This window comes from Stegodyphus dumicola, chromosome 4, assembly GCF_044657685.1.
Source record: "Stegodyphus dumicola isolate Sdum_Otavi_A_Nest chromosome 4, ASM4465768v1".
In the NCBI taxonomy this organism is placed as follows: Eukaryota; Metazoa; Arthropoda; class Arachnida; order Araneae; family Eresidae; genus Stegodyphus; species Stegodyphus dumicola.
In genome coordinates this window covers 22,891,370-22,913,208 of record NC_140771.1, presented here as the reverse complement: position 1 = coordinate 22,913,208, position 21,839 = coordinate 22,891,370, and the positions used below count along the sequence as shown (strand labels likewise).

The window sequence follows — 21,839 nt, the reverse complement described above, 5'->3', positions numbered from 1 at the left end:
CACATTTTTATACACTTGTCTTACATTTGATGACAATAAACAAATACATTTTATTTAGAAATATTAGGGCTCACAATGATATCGGAAATAGTAAGTTTAGCACTAATATAGCTATTTATAAACACAGAAAGGTGTTCTTTAATTGTTATTACTGAAAACAGAAGAAGAAAGCATAAAAACACTTAATATGTATGAATGGAATTTGAAATTGGTATTTCCATTTTTTTGGAATGCTGTTTTTAATTATATAAGATGGCTAAATTTCTTTGAATATTCTGATAAATGATATAAGATAGATAGACGATTTTAGTACCTTAAAATACGAATCATAACGGCGTTTGGTTCCTTTTCATTTTTTCTTTTGAGCTAATTTAGTTTAGAACCATTAAAGTAACTGACGAGACCTTTTTTATATTCGCAGATTTCTACTGTGTTTTCCTATTGATTAAACCTAAAACTGTATTAAGAATCTTTTCAGTGCATGGTACCATCGAATTTTGCACCTAGTTCCCTAGGTGTGGCACTTACTGCAATGGTTTTGCTTCTTTTGCAGTTGATCGAAAATACCAATTTATATATGAATAAAATATACATTTTATGATTTGAGATCTGAAATAAGAGCAGCAAATAATAACGGCTGAAATCAGCATAATCTGTTCTTTAATGCATTTAATTTGTAAACTTACCTAACAGTTTTAAGTAACGTTAGGTAAGTTGTAAATTACCTAACGTTACTTAAAAGAAAGTCAAAATAATTACTTATTTTAAAAGCCTATGTCACCCACTTAGCGAAAGAAAGTAAATGAAAATTTCTTGTACAGTTTAAGACTAAAACCTTAAAAACTACATATGTGTATAATCTCTTTGGACATTTGTAACGTGGTTAAAATACCTTTATTATGCAAGTGTGTTTTGAAAATGTAAATAACAATTAATTTTCTTTCAGTACTAAGACGAAGATTCTACGATTTTGTGAATGTGTGAAAAGTATGGATTATTGCTTAATTACCTGTAAACAATGAAAGGACTTTCTGCCTAGTGGGACAGATAGTTCTAACATACGTTACATATAAAAAAAGAAAACAAACGTACTTAGGAAAATGAAGTCAACTCATTCATCCGTAGGGAACTTCAAACTACAAAATTTCTGCATTTTTAGTTGCAACTCAGTTGGCCATTTTTGGAATACAAATAATAAAGAGGAAAATAGTCTTTGTCCGGAAGTTGTAATTACCGAGTGAGATATATTGTAGTTTGAGTTTTTATCAAGTTAAATTTGTGTGGAATTTCCACTAAGGAAAGAACCATAAAGTTTTATCTAAGGAAGGCGTTGCAATCTTTTATACGTTGAATGAATTCGCACAAATATTGGAACGCATTCCTCTAATAAAAAGAAGACAATCATAAACTCTGTAATGATGTATATTTTCGATCGAAGAATTCACGTAATTATTTGATAGATTAAGATTTAATAACGAACTGATCAGCATGTTTGTCGAAGTACTGTAAAAATGCTCTGATCAGCTTTTAAGCCTAGTTAATTTGGTGAGAGTTCCGTTAGAATGTCTTTAGTGAGTTCCGTTGTGAAATAACTGGTCCTAGACAGGAATTTCTACCTAGTAGCATAATCGTAGAAATTAAGTTAAGTTCTTGCTTAAAAATGCAAAACTTTACTGGATATTTGAAAGCAGGAATTCTTTTTGAGCTTGCTCATTTTGCCAATAATGACGGACCTAGTGGAAATGACAACAGCTCCAAGCAATTCTCACGTTATGACCAGCTCCAAAATAGTTCTCCCTTAACCTAAAGTTGAATTTTCTTAAATATTCCCTCATTCGCTTCTATACAATAAAGTTTAATTATTGCGTTGGACTAGCTAATTGATAATTTGGAAAATTATTGTAATTCTTACAGAAAATAACAAAAGGGTGTAAGGATCATGTTATTTCTTTGCAGAAGGCATCGAAATACTTGTACCACGCCTAGACAAATGCTGAAATAGCGGAGGTAATTACGTTGAAAAGTAGATTTTGAATGGAACTTTAAGATATAAATAAAGTTAATTTAAAATTTTGCTCTCATTTTGTTTTCTTAGGCAGTGCAACTAACGTTTTGACTGATCCTCGTATATTAGACTGGTTACCACGATCCCCAAATATTAACCCGATAGAACATGTGTGTGTATTTTACATAAAGAGCTATGCCAGTACTCAGTTATACGCAAATTTTCTCTTAATTACACGCTTGAACAAAGTTGGCTGACATAAATATGGCAGTGTATCATAAAGTAGTGGCTAATGTGCCTAGTAGAGGTGTTGCTGTAATTAAAAAGCTTAAGCTCGAAATACTAAATATTAAAATAGTAAATATATATTGCTTAGATTCAATGACAAAATGTTTGCTTTATTTCAAAGTAACTGCATTATTATACGGCGTTTAATACTTTTGGCCAAGGCTGTGTAAATAATTTTCTTATGGGCTTAGCTATGGAAGTAGCCTAACTACGTGCGCCTTTCACAATTAGTAAAAGAAAGAAGACATAGATTGCCTGCGTAGTTCAAAGATAGTACTCTAGCTATAATATTCGGAGAAATTCAAGTTTTGCTATATAAATGAACATCACAAATGTATTTTCACTATCATGACTTTAATTGTACATATCACGTAAAGAACATAATTTTAAAATGCGTAAGTTACTATTCTACATTTAATAATTTATACAGGACATAAAATATTAATTTTTAATCATCTTTAGCAATTACTTAGAATATTATTACTTCAGAAGTATTAAAAAATCTCTATGTCAAGTATTTTTAAAGCCAATGATAATAACTCATTTAAGGTTTAATTCAAATACTAAATTTAATTTTCCAATAGAAGACAAGACATTTAATTGATTTTTGTAGAGTGTTTCGTATGTCTAATATATATAAATGCAGTTTGTCGCGCAAAATCTGTTTTTAATATAAGGAAAATCGCAGACAAAGATGTTTCAGACGTAATATTTGGCTGTCACATCAGAAGACAAAACTGCTGTTAATGACTGTAGTTATTTTTTTACAGTGAAATAATCTTTCAAACAAAGCGTTGAATGTTTGCAAAAGCAAAATTCAAACAAAGGTATTTTCATTGTTTCCGGAAGAAAATATTTTGTCATTTATTTCGTGGTCTTAAAGAAAATGCACTGCAAAGGAATTTTTTTAAATCTCAGCTTTGTGCTCCTTGTTACAAGATAAATATTTCCAGTGTTAAATGCGATGGAAAGAAATGTTTTATGGCCCTAATAATATATGGCATTTCAAAGGCGGGGATAAAACTGCCTTCGCAGGCAACACTATTGTGTTGTTGTTTTGAAACCATTCCTTGTTTTATTAAAAATGATTCCACCATCTAGAGTATTTTCGTGGTTTCTCTTATGCTCTGTGGCGCATAAACATTTTCAATATCATATCAGGAACTTCATATAAGAATAACTCAGTAATAAAATATGCTTTAACTGAATAATGCTTTATTCTGCTTTTAGAAAAATGCTTTTTTCATTGAAGGCAAAATGTTTAATACATTTAGGTAAGAATATAAAACAATGAGTGAGCAAAGGAAATATTAGAACTTGTTATCTACGAGTTATACAGAACTGAAAGCTTCTTTTCTGGTGTGATGTTTTGTCAATATAAAAGCAAAAATGGTAGAAATGTGGTGCCATTTTTTTGTAAGTCTTAAAAGTTTTAATAAGTATTGACAAGAAGATTAGAAATTTTCTTTCTTTGAAAACCCGAAATAGATTTACTTATTTTGGCCGATTATTTCTTCTTGTAAATTAGGAGTAAGTTATATATTAAGTCAACTTATATGCTATATGCAAACTTATAGTGAAAAAGTAATAGATGCATTAGAAGTTCAGCAGTTTAAGATAGATATATATATATACATTTTAAAGGGGAATTCAATGCTTACTTTTCCTATTAATTTTTAATAACTTAATTAACTTGTACTGATATTAGTCCAAAGGGGCTTTGTCCTCGAAGGACAGTTGGTTTCGTTTTGCGATTTTGCGTTGAATCACTATAATGTCCGTTTCACTTTTCAAAATGTTGCCACCAAATGTTAGAGTCCTGCATTATATTTGAAGAAATTAAATAATGAAAAATCTGCATAAATGTATGTATATTTCTCGCATTGTGATAAAACAACGGTACATAGAACCATAGAATTTTAAATGACGTAATCTGACTGCGAATATGGGCATGTGGAAACCAAAATTTGAAATTTGGAATTTGTTTTAATATCGATTTCATATTTTGTAAAACTTTAAAGTTTATTAGTTAACGAATTTTTGAGTAACAAACTCAACGATTTGAAAGCGAACAATGGCAACAATCTACGGGGCTTTTCACATTCACAAAGATTTAGCAGGTTTAGTGAATGATTTGAAGTCCAATCCAGTCCTTCCTAATGCCTTTAAAATTCTACTATCTTAATTCAGTTATTTTTGCCGATAGATGGCGTTACCTCCTCGCGTTTGGTACTACCAGGGGGTATAAAAATCCGTTCAGTGGTTGCTTTCCATTATTTGAAGTTCAGATTTTGAGCGTAAGGTGCATTTGCCCCTCGCTCCCTATTTTAACTTCGCTAATTTTTTCTTGTCCTTTATGCTTGATCAGATAGCCTGGCTCAGTAAAAATAGGCGGCCAGTGCAACTCTGATTAAAGATCTAGTTATAACCACGTGCAGTGCTGATAAGGACCACGTGTTTCTGTGACTCCTTTATTTTCTTCTAAGTATTTCTTTCTTCTGATGAAGAGGGACCTTTAGCTGCCCTCGAAATCGATTGAGTGTTTCATTATACCTACGCTAAATACAAGGTTGTTTTTACGATTTTGACTGTGTCAAAGATTTTTCAAATTTCTCCAAATTGAAATTTCGTAAAGAAATATGCATGAATCTATTCGTCTCTAAGTACATGATGCTAAAAATTATCTGCTAATATTTTATAGATAATCTGTTAGTTTTAAATCGAGTTAAAAACGGCTTTCTAATAATACTTCCAGGAATGTCAAGAGCATTGGAGCAAGTGTTTGAGTTCCGGTGGTTGTTGCTTCGTAAATTGCTAGGTAACGGAGTTTTCTGATTCAGACAGAAATGTTTTGAAATTGTTTTTCGCGAACATCTGAACAGCAGTATTTCTAGAACATAAATTCAAAATTAAAGTTTAAATGTGTGAATCTATTACAGTGACTAGGAGATTAACAAACTCTATAGCAGTGAAGTTGCAGAAGGCCCAGACGCTCTTATAAAATACAGAATCGAAAGCTTTAATTAAAAAGTACCATGCGAATTAATAATATTTAGCCGTATATATTCGCCAGTTTTATTCGTCAGTTTATTTAACCTTGATTTCATCCTCAAGGCCATAAGGTTAAGAAATACGATAACTCTGGTTTTATTAAAGCTATTTGCATACAGAAAATGGTTATAAGTTTAATTTAATGTGTTAGTTACAATATGAAACTATGCCCTTGGAAATTAGTTTGTCTCGTACATGCAAATGTATGCAACTTTTTAGGTAAATTCGTAATAGCCTGAATACGAAACGCTAGAAGAGAAGGAACACTAAAACACATCTAAAAATATTTCTTACTTAAAATACCGTCACGCACTAAGAAATAAGTCAAACACTTCATGTTTAATCTGTAATTGGAATGATTAAATCATCAGAAAACAACCAATCACTTCATGCGGAAGTTACATCAATCAAATGGGGAGCTGGTACCATTAGGTGAATAATTATTAAATGGGTCACATAACGCCAGGAAAGGTATTGAACAAATAATACCAATGGACAAGGCAATTTACCTCATCTCAAAATTGGAGAAACTGTCTGTGTTTGTAATAGATGAATGAGTGTGTTATCAGTCGTTCCAAACGATAATCGTCCGGGACAGCTCCATTGAAAATACTTCGTACCGGGTTTCTATTTGCTAAGTGAATTGAGGAAAATAGTTTCTCGAAATTGCATAACAGAGAATTATTTCCTCGAAAATTGTCTAAAATGCGTATTTTAATGGACAGTAAGATTAAAGTGACTATGTGTGCATTTCATTTCTTTGAGGAATGAATGCAAGTACTGAAGCAGTTTACGTATTTTGTATGAAATTTGGTGGTATGCCCTTGAGTGAGATATTCCTATATACTACGTTAACACTTTTTCTATTTTAATAACATTTCCTTTTTCAAACCTTTTAAGTGCTTTTTTGAACCTTTTGAAATTTAAAGTTTTTAGGAAACTATTTATTCTCTGAAATATTATGCTGCAGTTACTGATTCATGTCGGATATTTTCACTTAGGAGTTGCAAATCCTATTTAGTATTTCAAGGAAAAATAACATTCTAATACGGAATTACAACAAAAAATATGTTAACTTGTAACTTCTGTGGTAAGAAATTAGGTTAAATTGAACTTTCAACGCATTGGTAATCACAGAATTATCTAGGTGGTAAGGGGCAACGATCGCTGTTTGCAAATTTTTAACTTGTACACAATTCCAGTTTGAAACAAAATAATTACTTATTAGGCCCTTCCTAGTCGCTTTACAAATTCAAGATTACAACTCAAATAAAAGGAATAATACTAGTTATAATCGTTATAATTGCAATCTCGTTATAATTGCAATTTGAGGTTTTTTCTCTAGTTAATAAGATTAGGATGATTTACAATTCTCTTATTTTCAAAACAGCAACGTCTAGTCGGATAAGCTGTATCTAAGTTCTTAAAGCAGCTTAACAAGATTAAAAAAAAAGTATCCTCTTACAAAGCAGTAAGGTTTACTCAGGTAGTAAATTAGGAACTTAGCGCAAGCTTACGATTTAAATTAACATCTACTGCTAAAATTATGCTGCTTGGTATTAAATTTGCATAAATTTTTGTCTGAGACAGCACTGTGATTGGAGTTGAATAAGAAAAAACTTAACCTCATTCCAGCTGTTAGTGGACCTTAGAAATAATTGTCACAAAGTTAGTTTCTGTGAAAAAGAATGTGAATGTCATCTGATTTAATAATGATAATCTGTGGAAGCTCATTTAAGTTGACTTGAGCACACATATTCAAGTAACACAACGAAAAACAACAGAAACTCGCAGCAGTCCGTCAACATCATCTTTGGGATCTGTGCTCGAGGCAAAATGGCATTGCTTAGTAATTTTATTTCTAGTGGCTACAAGTAGAAATGAAGGATATACAGTTCTAATGATTTCAGCAATACAAAAGCTATTTGCACATTTTTAGACGATTTCTGCTTTGCTGTAACAAAACATCTCCTGCTTGCACTTCTTTTTTTAACTGCAATTATATTTTGGAAAGTGTAAATTATCATCCGCTACTTGACAATCTTGTTTTCATAAAAAATGGCGCTTTTAAAGAAGCAATGGACGAAGGGCTATTTTTGTATCCTTTCCGAATAAAATTATTCGTACCAAATTATTCAAAAAAGTGTTGAAAGCCATGGTGTTTGGATATCTAAAGCTAGGTAATGTTGTTAATAAATGAAAAGAACGTCAAAGTTTAGCTTCAAGGTGGAAAAAATGTTCCCAATATGTATCTAAGGAAAAAACGGAATGTTTTGAATGTTGCATAAGTAAGATTTTGAATGTTAAAAGAATGTTCACTAAGTCAAAGGAGAGTTGCAAAATCATTAAAATTTTCATTATCAACTGTAAACAAAGTGATTAATGCTGATTTGAATCTTAAAAAGACGAAACAACATAATATGAATCGTCGTTCTCCAGGATATATCACCGAACGCAGAACACGCTGCAGAATTCTTTATGAGAAACATTTATCCGGATAAAAATGGAAATTTATTGCCACAGTAGACGATTCTTGAGTGTACTTAAATGACTGCAATAAAAAGAGATCCATTTATCCACCAAGTCAAACATCAAAGAGGAGGAAAAAATTGTGAAATACTGTATAGTTCAATGTTCTAAACAAAGGTTTTCTAAGGAATGTTGGGTTTTCATATAACAGCAAATTAAACATAAGGAGAGTGGACGAAAATGATATGATCAACTCTACATATTACCAAAAATATATTTATACCCAATTTTCAAATATGAAATACGTTTTATATACAGACAGTGTGATCAATCAGCAGAATTGCATCAAGACAAAGCAAGCAACGACAGGTGAAAATCTATTGTTCATTTCCTGGAGAAAATGGAACAAGAAACGGGTTTCAAGGGCATACCCTTCACTCATATCCCTTACTGAATTTTCTGATCTATCATCTATGTATTTTTGGGCTTTAAAAAGCGGGTTGTCCAAACGTCGACCTACAACCTCCTTAGACTTTGAAATGCTGTTCGAGAGCTATGGTATAAAATACCTCTTCCGATGCTGCAAAAGGCTTTATTGTATTTGAAGGTAAAATATTTATGTAAATACAATGTGCTAAAAAATGTGGCAACTAAACTAACAAAACAAAAAAAAAAAAAAAAAAAATCTGATGTGTAAACCACATGACTTCCTTGTACGGAATAGTATTAAATTATACGCATTTTTTCTTGCATTTCATTTAAACTTATTGGATTGAATTAAATCTACTTCGTCGAGGGCGCACAAACAACAATAGAATAAATGCACTCTTTAAAATTAACTATATTTGTTTACAGTAGCGACACTCTGGCGCTAGCTTCACTTAACGATATTATATTTCGTTCATATTATAACTCAGAATGCACAAAATTTATATCATTTAAAGAATTATCTAATCGTTGCCAAATGTTCTTTTCAAATACTATAATAAAGCTAGAACGATGTATAAAAGAAAATAAGCAAACAAAACAAAAAAGAACAGTTTTTCACAGACGATTTAGTATTTCTCATTCAATTAATTCAGTTCTCACTTCGCGACAAGGCAAAAATACATAAAAACTCCTAATATCTATAATAAAAATTACGAAGTAAATCTTAAACACTTATTTCCTCGAAAAAATTCCAAAATGGCTTAAGCATGATTTAATTCGCAATAATAAATGAAAGCGTTATCTCTGTTGCTGCGAAGCTTAGTCTCTCTAGATTGGCAACAAATCTACAATTATGCTGTTACAAATGCAAACAAATACGTCCGCCATGTTATTTAAAAATTAGGCTTAACCGCACTTAAACAGCTTTTAAATTGTTGATAATTGTACAAATATTGGCTGCAAATTTTCTGAAGGCATAAAAACCTTAACCAGAAGGTAAGAACAGCATAATTCTCTCATTTGTAAAGCAAAAAATGCACAATTTACAAACATATAAGAGTACAGAAACTGAGCTCACTGAGCCAGGTAACAGAGTGAATACATATATGTAAATATATTTATATACATTTTACGCGGCGGATTACAACCAAAATACGAGGTGCACATCTACATAGAGTCCTTTATTCTGGCCTTACTTGCGGATGTCATGCAAAAATATCATTAAATTGCACTGGATAGTGGTCAAAATCAATTATTTCGTCAAAACATTATACGGGAAAATTTTCGCGATTTGAATCGTTCCGTTTTACTTCTTACAAGGAAGTAAAAAAACAAACAAACAAAAACTGAAAAATTTGCGAACAAATCTCTGTAGGTACTGTTTTGAGTCCAGATACCTTTCTCTCTATGTATGGCTGTTCATTTCCACAGAAGTATGAGTTAATGTTTGCTCGTGAAAGCGGCATGATTCAATTTTGAGGACCAATGTTATTCTGGTATGCGGAATTCAGTGCAAATGGAAATGTTTTAATTCAGAAAAACTAATTAGTAAATAAAAAAAAATTATATATATTTTGCACACTGAGTAGTTATAACATGTTTTGGTTGAGCGAAACGTAAATAGATTCAAAAATAACTCCAAATTATCTTGACTTTTTAACTTGCATACTTTGTTTACCACCATTTACTGATTTTTTTACCCATTTACAACGATTATGAGAGCTGATAAACGTCATTCGAGAAATTACGAACAAAACACAACGTACAGGTCGACAGCTGTGTGGGCAAAAAAGAAATGTGATATATTCATAATTTTATGGATTTTATTTTACTATAGAATTAAACAAGTCAAATTGCTATAAAAATACCATTGTTTCTAACAGCATAATGTAAACAATTGATCATGCTAGAAAAAAAATATTTTCTAAACTCTGCTAAAAACTAACATTTTTCTAAGCAAACAAAGGAAAATTTTTCTTAAAAATTATTCTTATCTTAAATTCTTAAAATGAAATTTTCTTTTTTTTTACTTTATTTTAGGATAACTATATCATCTTTTCATATAAAATGTACTTTCATGAAATAAATGGTTTAAAAGCTTGAAGATATTCCTGCGTACATGTGAAATATATTTGTGAATTCTCGAATTATTAACAAATGAACAGTCGTATTCTTCCGGCTTTTACTAGTTCTCCATATAAAGAAACTAAAACTATAACTATTTCTTGAACAGCGTAATATTTATTTTTCAAAATAAGTATCGTATTATTTAAATGAAGTATATAAAAATTTAGTAATCTAATAAGTATTTCTACATATTATTTTTTAGAAATATTCTAAGATATCTTCGTCTGTAATTTAACAAACATTCTAAAATAGCTTATAAACATTTCATGACATATTCTCTGAGATCTTATTAGGCAGAAAGTTACTAAAATTATGCTAAAGTGAATTCAATGTAAGGAATTTCAATGGATGCCCATTATCCTTAAATTATAATGTATTTACCTCGAGTTAACATAAGTTAAAATGCATTCCTTTCATTGCATTTCGAATAAATTAAGCAGTTTTAACAAACGTTGAAGAGCAAAAGAATATTTCTTTAAATCATAATTCAAAAGCATTAAAATTCTTCTATGCAGCTTACTTACTTATTATGGGCACTGACGTCACAAATAAGAAAAGGAGATTTTCAATGATATATGCGGAAAACGGAGGGTCCTTGATCATGTCTCATTCAGATGAATCATGAGCAATGCGGGTAAAAATGCATCTGGGAATCTCGAAGTAAAACCTAGAAAAACAAAAACATTACTGTTTTAAACTAATTAACAATTTTTTATGTAATTAAAACTGAATATTTTGCACTAGTGTCGAGTAAATATGATGAGCAATATAGCTGATTTTATACGCTGAAATCCGCTGAGTTTTATTCTAAATTTAGATACTTATCCTATATACAGTTTTTTATGTTTCTGAAAGTCGTAAACTTCCAACTAGTATCCTACAAAGAGTAAAATATATTATAAGTGGCAATTAAAAGTCGTCTGTAGAAATGTGACTGAGCTAGGGACCGCTATAGCAGATCTTTTTACTCCCTTTTAACCAGTTAACTGTGGCGCCCTCGTTTAAGAGTGCGTACCGTTTTGTATCGTCAGAATCGAGCCATGACGACTATATTCGTCAATCACAGAGTAAGTTGCGCTGGTAAGATATTGGATGAAAAAGATGGGTTTATTTTATAAAATTGAAAATTTTATTACTAATACTTACTTATTTGGTTAACATAAGCATGTATTACATACATATCAAACTAAAAACGCAATAAATTAAATTAAATATTATACATATAAAAGTAAGAATTTAAATTCCTGCTGTGGAGTGATATTCAGAGAAACAGGGTACTATACACAAAGCAAACATTGCAAATCGAACACTAATAACGCGATTTTTTCCCTGATCTTACGTTTGTAGCAACGCAAACACCATCGCGTAGGGTTGTTTTTTTCGATGTTCCGGGTATACAATTCGGAGCATGATTCCCGCCTGATTGGCTTACATTAGGTCTAAATGACCGAGTTTGTGTCGATTTCTTTCTTTCAGTTGGATACGTCGCAAAAGCGTCTTCAATAAATTTGAGAAAAAAGTTGATACATAATAATGTTCCAATATTTTTTTATATAATATGAATGCATTCAGACACATAATGCCTAAGAAATAGAGAAATATCTTTTTGTAGTACTTTATGAGTCTTTTTCTTGCTGTGGAGTACGCTATGATAATTCTATCGCTCATATCCACTCCACCCATTTTTTTATTATAATCAATCACTAGCTCCGGTTTCTTTGCTATTATTTTTCTTTTCTCTGTTTCTATTACGTTTCTTTATACGCGCGTTGCTTACACTGCATTGTATGCATGACGAGTATATTCGTCAATACACATAATCGTTATGCTTCTCCATGACGAGTATACTCGTCAATCACAGTAAACTGGTTAAGAAGCAAAAAAGTATTGTAATCGCGAAACATTTCGGGTTTCAGATCTCAACGGAAATATTCATTATAACCGTTCCCGAATTCATTTTCATTTTTTTATTTTTTTTGGGGTCACATCCGTACTTATGGATAGAATAGAAGACTCTTTTTTCCAGAAGAAATTGTAAAATGGATTGAATTGTAATTGGTGAAATTGAGGTAATTGAAATTGGTGAAAGATTGCATGTAAAATTGTTATAACGTGTAGTTGTGGGCATCTCTTTTTATTGTAATCGTCAAAATCAATATATATATATATTGATTTATTATTGATATATATATATATATATGTATTGTAGAGTCATTTGAGTTTTGAAGCAGGAGAGATGAAAAATGTGCAGTGCCTTCGCCGGGAAGTGACCCTGGACCTCTCGAATACGCTCCGTGTTCTTTGTCGTCATATGGGCCCTTCATCTGTAAAGATAATACGGGATGTCACTGGGTTCTCATTCTGTTAAACTCTGCACAAAGTTTTAAACAGGCCTTGTTAAATTACTAATGTTTTAACTCCCTGAGCTGTGCCATATCTCCATATCCCATCGCCCTGTCTTTGAACAAAACAATGTGAGATGGGCGAGGTTCAACTGTCCAACCCACGTTTTCTGTTTTCTCAACACACAGGCTGTTTGACTGTTGCCTATGTCAGTGCATTCTTTAGATCTCTTACTCCTTGAAAACTTCTGATCAACGGTTGGAGAAAAACTGGGTTGACATATCCTAGTAGCCAGGAAGATAAGTGAACTTTGACATGGAATTGAAGCCCCATAGACTACACATTTCCCATTAGTACCATCCGAAGTCTGTTCGATTCCATACCTACCACTACTATTGGTACTAGAGGCGGAAGCTCAAAGTAAAAAATTTCGGTATGTTCTGTACCTCAAAATTACCAGATATTTTAATCACTTTTATTTTTCCATTGAAAAGTATTTGATAAATAAATATAATTTTAATAACTTCTTTCATTCAGAGTGTAGCAATGCTAGTGGTTAGTAGTTAACTTATTCACATGCGACAAAGCACCTAAAGGCTACGTAAAGGAAAGGGATGCCCTCTGGAACAACGTTCTGTGGGACAGTTGTAGAGATGTCAGGCATTTTTTGGAAGCACGAGAACTGAAAATTTTAAAATCGCCTTCGTCGGAAATCGAACCACGGACCTCTGGAATACCGGCCCAGCGTGCAGAACCTCTACGCCACGAAGGCTCGCTAGGAAGGCGGGAGAAATACCTTATATAATCCCCCTTTTAAAGGGTGACTGGGGTATTTAGGGGACCCAATCGCTAAATCCTGGGTGAGGAGAATCATCATCCAACAAAATTTTAGTTCGGGCACCACTGTAGAGACATTCGGTACTTTTTTGGAAGCATGAGAAATGAAAAATTTGCAATCGCCTTCGTCGGGAATCGAACCACGGACCTCTGGAAAACCGGCCTAGTGTGCAGAACCACTACATCACGAAAGCACGGTAGGAAGGCGGGAGAAATACCTTATACAATAACCTGTATTCATGCTACACACGGAAAAAACCACGAAAACCAACCATTTAACCAACCAGCTCGCCTGGGATCCAACTCAAGGCAAGTAATGGTCAGTAACATAATACAAAGATGCATATCTACTGTTATTTCAAAGAATTGAACTACACTCATGTCCATAAATTAAGGATAATGCAAAATCAGGCAAAGGAAGAGTTAGAAGCAAAACAAATTTGACTTATTTGTAAAGCTTATTTATTAAACAAAAGGTAAAGAGCAAAATAAGATGCTATATGTTTGATATTATTAAAATAATTAGCGATTTTTTTCTCCCTAGAGCAAATTACAAAAAACTCTATTTACAAAAATCCGATATTACATGGTTGGTATGATTGTTAATACATTGTATGTCTCCCAGACGATGCAATACAGTCCGTACAACGCCTAGGAATGCTGAGTATCAAATTATCGATCTGATCTTGGGGGATATTACACCACTCAAAACGCAATGCTCTCCGAAGTTCCGGTAGACATGTAGGAGGAGGTTGACGGGCTGCAACTCGTCGGCCAAGTATGTGCCACACGTGCTCTACTGGATTCAAGTCCGGTGAGAATGCTGGCCAGTCGATACGAGTGATATCCTCCGATTGAAGGCATTCGCTTACGATGTTTGCCCGGTGAGGACGGGCGTTGTCATCCATAAACACGAATTGTGCGCCCATGGCGCCCGAAACAAACCAGAATGTCGAAACAAATGTTGTTCCAGAATGACGTTCCGATAGATTTGGCTTGTCATGGTTTCAATTTGAACATGCAGGTCAGTTCTGGAACCCAGAATAATTCCATCCCAAACAAGCACTCCTGCACCACCGTAACGGTGTCGTTCAATGATGTTTTCTTGGTGGTAACAGGTACCTGGAGCTCTCCATATGCACGTCCGGCGAGAATCAGACTGCAAGATAAACCTAGACTTTTCTGAAAACATCACACAAGGCCACTGTTGCGGTGTCCACAATGCATGCTCTCTACTCCAGGCTAAGCGCAGGCGACAGTGAGTTGTAGTAAGTAGAACGCATCTCACAGGTCTACGAGCATATAGACCAATCTGCCCTAAGCGTCTGTACACGGTCTGCCTCGAAATTATCGTACCAGTGGCTGAAGAGAGCTGAAGAGACAGGTCTGAGGCTGTGCTCCGCCTGTTTCTTTTGGCAGTAACTGCCAAATACCAGTCCTCATTCGCCGTTATAAATCTGGGGCGACCTGTGCTGTAACGTCTACTCACATTACCATCATATTGGAATCGTTGCCAAAGCCTGGAGATGAGACTCTGGGCAATTCCAAGTTCGTCTGATACTTCCAGTTGGGTACGCCCACATTCCAGACGGCTGATAATTCTACCACGTAAAAAATCATCCAAATGCGTCGTTTGTGTCATAATTATTCGGTTATTGCACTGAAATGCTTATAAAGCGCCTGCGAACAATTTTACTTCTTTGCCTGTATTCCTTATATATCACTCTCTTACACTCTCGTCATTGTAATGTACCATCGGTGTCATCTGGTTGCTTCCTGAAATTTGCATATGATTCTTGAAGATGTGTGTAGTGATTTTTACAGGTGATATATTTAATTTAGAGTTCGATTTCCGTGTGACTCCGAATTATCCTTAATTTATGGACATGAGTGTATTTTCAAGAACTGGAATTTGAAAGAAATATTCTTACGTATATTTTTATTAAGCGTACGAAGTAAATTTCTTTATGGCGGATAAATGATAGAAATATATACCCTAAAACGATTCTTTCAAAACGTTTTAGCTTCGCAAAACCCGTAGATACATATAGTTGCTCTAAAAACTCAAAAAGAAATAATACGCGGTGAAATAATAAGACTTTCATGAAAGTTGCGGGTGCATTTCGATTTGAATAGAATTTTAAATTGGTTTAGGATTGCTGGTTTAAGATGAAAACTAAAAGATACACTAATAAATTCTGAAGACAAAGTAGAAGCAAAAGTTTAAGAGGAAGAAATGTAATTTGAAAATACCTGATTAGAGTTTTAATTCCTCGAAGATTTTATCAATAAAATTTCAAAATATTTAGATTACATTTATACATTTAAAAGCATAGAATGTTCATTTTAAGGTATTCGTATACGTATTATTCATTCATTTTCAGGTACGAAACAAAACTACTGTTTGGGGTTTTGTATTTCAATTATTTTACTTCGTTGTTATAGTTGTTTTATGATAATAGGGGTGAATAGAGAGTACATGAAGCAACTGTAACAATGGACAGAACTGAGCAGTAAAATCAAACAATGGAATTAGAAGTTTCAAACAATAATTTGGTTTCGTAACTGTTTTAAAAAGAACGCGCTGTTTAAAATCATAAGATATTGAAATATTATAATCTGATTTTGGTATGAGAATTTCAGTTAGCAATTGAAATAGTTTTAAACTATAAAGTCGGCAAAAACATTCTAATTTAAAATCAAGTCGCCCAGCAATTAAAGATGTAGAAATTAAAATTTCATATTTAAAATTATTTATTCAAAATGTCGAAACCAACTGGCAAGGAACATTTGCTATGGTATTATTTCATCACAAATCAATGGCCCTAGAAGGACTTATTTAAAAAAAGGAAAGACCTTTATTCTTCAACACGTAGCTGTGCTCTTGTTTCAATGGATTGCTTGCGTATGAGATTTACAATAGCGTTTTCTTCATCTGGCAATATTTTAATTTTAACAGTAAAATGGAAACAATCAAGGAGTTTTTCTCCGAATAGTTGATAAAAATAAGGTCGTAAGGAATGAAAGTTACTGTCCGAACGAGAAGTAAGAATGTCAGGAGTGAAAATTCTTTTCGAAACTAATGTTAGAAAGAAGTCTATTAAAGAGTGTAAAGAAGCGAAGAAACAAATCTTATTTTATTGTTTTTTTTTCAGGTAACTTTGATTTATTTATTTTTGCTTTACGGTGATCTGCTCTAGTGAAATCAACGAATTTTTATTTTTGTGCTTCCAAAGAACTGCATTACGTGTTTATGACTGCAGAAAAATTATTGTTTTCATATTATGTATTTTCCTTACATTATCTTATTAAATTATCACTTACCACCCCGATAGATATAGCGGCTAGCGATGCTGGCTGTCGTATAGTTGGATTCCGGTTCGAGTCCCGACCCGAAGACTTTGATGTTCGTTAAACGTACACTGTATTTGCAATACTGAAAATGCACGGCATTCAAGTTCTCAGTTTATCACACTCTCCAGAACGTGGATAAATTCTTTACAAAAAAAATCTAACGAATTTTTTAAAAAACCTGATACCTGATGAAGACAGCACATGACATCTCAAAAATAGAGCGAGAACAGCAACAAGCGTTAAGTAAATTATCACTTCCGGTTGATAGTTTGTAAATAAAATTTAATTTTTTCATGTAATAGTTCATTGTTAATTATAAATACAAGTCTTATTTTTACTATTCTGTTCTCCCATGCAATGGACAATAACAATGCATACTCACGTACTCCGCGGAAAAAAAAAAAAAAAAAGTACAGTTCTATATCTCCCGTTTTATTGTTCCGATTGACGAAATTCAACTTGCGCTTTTCATGTCACGAAAGCCCGACGTAAGATATATATTAAATTTATATAAAGGGATTGTTCTAGCATAAGTATTTTGACACAAAATGGGAATTCTCAAATGACATGCCAATTTGTTTTCCGTAGTTCGATTCTATGACTCAAATTATGCCTAAATATTGAATTTTGTAAAATTTGGTGCGAAATTTACGGAGAAATTCAAAAATTTATCTTGGCGTATTTTTTTCAGTTTGTGCCGAGAATAATTCACTTGGCGAACTTCTTAATTTATAGTTTTTTTTCTAATTGTTTTTCCTGTTTTGCATTGCAGACGAGCTGGGAAAAAGTCATCTTTCATAATTTCAAATGATTTTAACAGAACGAGTTATTATCGTGAGTTATTTGGCGTTATTATCGCTCAAAAAAAGGTGCGAAATTTCAAAAGGCGTCAATATGCAATTTCATGTATATATTAGAAAATTTTGAATAAACAACTCAAATATTTTGCAGGTGTCCCTAGAAATACATCTACTTTAAGAGGATGTTAAAAATTTTAGGGGTTATAATGAAAAAAATGTTTTCGAAAATTTATAAAAAATGTTTTAAAAACAAATTTAAAAAATAAATAAAAAAAATAAAATGCGAATATTTGGAATAAGTCTAAATTTTGAATTCTGGAAGAAGGAATCAAATAAGTTTAATAAAAATAGATATTGATGAATATAAATCCAATTCGATTAACATTGAAGGGCTAAAATTTTGAGAGCTAATTTTTAAAAAAGTACTCGTGCGATTTTTACAAAACCTGGCAGTTTGGCAAAATGTGAGTCGTAGAATCGAAATATGGAAAAAAACATTTTCATATCATTTCAGAAAAAGTTATTCAAAGCAATATTTTAATATAGGTATTCAAATTATTATTCAAAGCATTATTCTAATATAGGTCTTTTGGCAAGTCAAAATACCTATATTAGAATAATTATATACATAAATATAATATATATCCTAAGTCACGCTTTCGAGACTTGAAAAATGCAAGTTGAATTTCGTCGATCGGCCCAGTAAAACGGGAGATATAGAACTGTCCTTTTTTTTTTTTTTCCGCATTGTACATATTCGTTCGCATGCTTTGATCTGGAACCATAACATCGAACGGTGTATATCCTCTGGTTGTATAGTCTTTTGGATTCACAAATCAGTGATCTAAGAATCCCAAAGTTTTAAAAACTGCATAACTTCAAAATTCCTGACTGTGTTTGAAATATTGCCATGCATTTCTTTTTCAGTCTTTTCTCAGTTTATGATATTAATGTTCATCGTTATTAATGAGATGACCAACGTTTTTACTTTTCATTTTAGCTCTATTTACTAAACATCACTTTCTTCGAAAATACGCCCCATAGAATTCAACAACAATACGAAATCTAGCATATTTTTATAATTACTAATAGACCGTTAAATGTTTCGTTACTTTTTTATATTCTGATATTATTCAGGTTTGTAATATTATTTCTTTAAAATAATGCCTGTTGATAACATTTGGTTACAGCATCCCTTAATTGGAAAAGTGATTGGACACAAATCGAAACGAACACAAAATTGAGGATTGAAGCTAATATTCAATTGCTTCGTAATCAGAGTTCGTCATCTTTGTAATTACAATACTATATTAAATAAATACTTATAAATGTAATATGTTTTTGTCAATCACATGCCTGTTTAAACACCAAATATGAGAAATTTTACATTATTTTATAATATACTTTTTTACGAAAGCTGTTCAAGAGTCTCAAGTAAAATATCACTTCCAGTTTACCCATTTTATTCAAAATACAATGTATTGCTCCCATTGATATCAAAGTCTTACATATAACTGAAAAGTTTTGAATTATATTTTAACATTCCAGCACGTACACTTGGCAATTTTACAAAAGGACGCGCGAGTCGTATTTTTTACGACATCCGTTATTTTACCGTTTTTGGCACGAAAACCGACAGAAATGAGTGAATATTGATAATAAATTTGTTAAGAAATAAAATATTAATCTTATTATTCCAAAATACAAATGATATCATATTCAAATATAAGTAAATTATTTTTAAATTCTTATGTTAGTGAGATGGAAATGCAATGATGTATTTCATTATAGAAAATTTTAAATTAATTTTTTAATAATTATATTTTAAAAATCGAAGCTAATTTTAACATTCATCAAAGACAAGTATAGACAATAAAAAAGGAAAACGCCTTGGTAGGAAGAAAAGTAAGTTTAGCATTACTTACTTCTGCAAGGAAATTTACTTCTTACTGGTTACAAAAACGCACTTTAAACTAACTTTAATGTTTTTATATATTTCTAAAAAATAGAAATAAAAGAAAATCAAGAATGGAAATCGCTATTGTTCTCCCATCCAAATGTTTCCTTGTCTTCCTTTTCTTCATCAGATAATTCTTGAAGAATCCGAGCAAAACCAGCTGGTTGTACATATTTGTTTGTCATGAAAACCGATATAAAATTTACAGAGCCAAATGTATACAAATTAAAATAATATACGGCAATTAATAACACAAAATTACAAAATATTTGAGAAAAATATATGTTCTGAATTTTAAAACACGACTACGCGCGTGTCGTAACTTTTATGAAAAAGCTGCGAGGTAGCACAAAACACCAGTTTAAAAAAAAGTAAAATGATTTCCTGTTGGCACATTCCATGATGTGGAGAAGGGTAGAAAGGAGGAATAGAAATGACCTTCAGTCGTCTCAGCTTCCACATGCGAAAAATGCGCACTAAAAACTGAATTTGTTTTAAATTTTGCGCATACGCTTTTCTGGAAGGCTAATAAACGTTTTCATTAAAAACTATTATGGGCTTCATGTAAAGTACCACTTCCTGCTGTCCAGTTTTACCCAAAATCTGATTAGCTCTTTATGCGAATGTAGGAAGCTTAAATAAAGAAAATATAAATTTCTGGAAATTTCATATAAGAGTTATTGTGGACGAAAAAATCGTCAGACACACAGATTGGCAGACACGGTTGTAAAAATAATAAAAAATTGTTGTAGGGAGCCTAATTCGTGTTTATTCACCGAATTCTCACTTTCGAAGTTTATGCAGAAGCCGTTGACAAGAGCGTTCTCGCAGCAAAGTGTCATTCGACAAACATGCGTAATACAACGATAGAAAGCATTGGCTCTCTTACCTATATTAGAGATGAGAGCGGTAAGAGAATTTTCCATCTGTCTAAGAGATGGCAAAATGTTCTAGAATAAAATGTGTATGTGATGCAATGAAATTTTCTTATATTTTTGCACTGCTTTTGTACCAGTACTTTTGTACTGCTTTTGCTGCATCAGAAACCGCAATACGTTCCGGACGACTCCCCCCTTTAGTAACCCTGCAGAGGGCGTTCGCAAAAGCGATCTGTCAGAGAAGCTCCATTTGACACACAGTCCTTTCGTAGAGGTAACAGAATGGGTGATTACAGACGGATATGCATCAGGTAAATAGAATTATTGAGACCAGTAGTTGATCAGGCGTGTTAGAGCAATGTTTTGGCCTGATCAGTTACATACCTACTTTACCTTGACCATTTTTCCACTGAGAACGTATAGGAAACGCTAAAAATCTATAGCAAACGCTTTGAATTGGTTTTGGGAGGAACCCTTTGATATCTTTGTGAATATACATTCTTAAAATGGATATTCACTTACATAACTTTCTTTCATTCAGATGTTTTCTGTACACACGCACATGCCATTTCAAACCATAGATTTCAATGTGATTCCGATTAATCTGTGTGCACCCATCCCTCCTATCTGCTTATAACCCTGTCTCTGGGACATCCTTTAAAAATGAATGTTCATTTTATGAATATTGTTCATGCGATGCGTGAGTTGTTATACAACAATTTCAAATTAACTAGAAGTGGACTGTAATAAATATTTTATTTGACAACTTTAATCAAATGGGTGCCATCTTTCAAGCGATGACTTATTACTAACAACAACGGCGATAAAACAAAAACTGAGTAAGCGTTTACAGGTTTGTAATGAACATCTGCGCCATGCAAGGCGCCAAGAAGTGAAAAAATGACGTAATCTTACAGTTAAATAGTCCTAATGACTTAAAAAATATAATAAAACGAACTACAAAAGCAAGTTTGTGTTTTAATGCGTAATATAATGTCAGATATAAATTACCAACATAAGATTCATTAATAAAATATCGAATATTCAATCGGAGTAAGAGTTTTATTATTAGAATTCTTATATTCTTAAGACACATTTAAGATTTTACAACATTTAAACATAATTTAGAACATTTAATAAATAACTATACATAATTTTATATCATTTAACAATTAATTATGCAATATTTTGTAACATTTAACAATTAATTTACGTAATTTTATAACGTTTAAATATAATTTAAGATACATATTTATTTTTTAAATTTTGTTCAAATCTTAAATGTCGATCAATCAGTAGGA

The 21,839-nt window shown here is 32.3% G+C and overlaps 1 protein-coding gene across 1 annotated transcript in view; it reads right to left on the bottom strand.

The window, feature by feature from the left end:
- LOC118186582 (cell adhesion molecule 2-like) overlaps window positions 1-21,839 on the bottom strand; it is a 409,684-nt gene that overhangs the window by 267,405 nt on the left and 120,440 nt on the right. Inside the window, exon 2 of the mRNA XM_035356687.2 lies at window positions 10,894-11,036. Within this exon, the coding sequence (XP_035212578.1) occupies window positions 10,894-10,972 (79 nt within the window). The 5' untranslated portion in view covers window positions 10,973-11,036. The remainder of the gene's footprint in view (window positions 1-10,893; window positions 11,037-21,839) is intronic.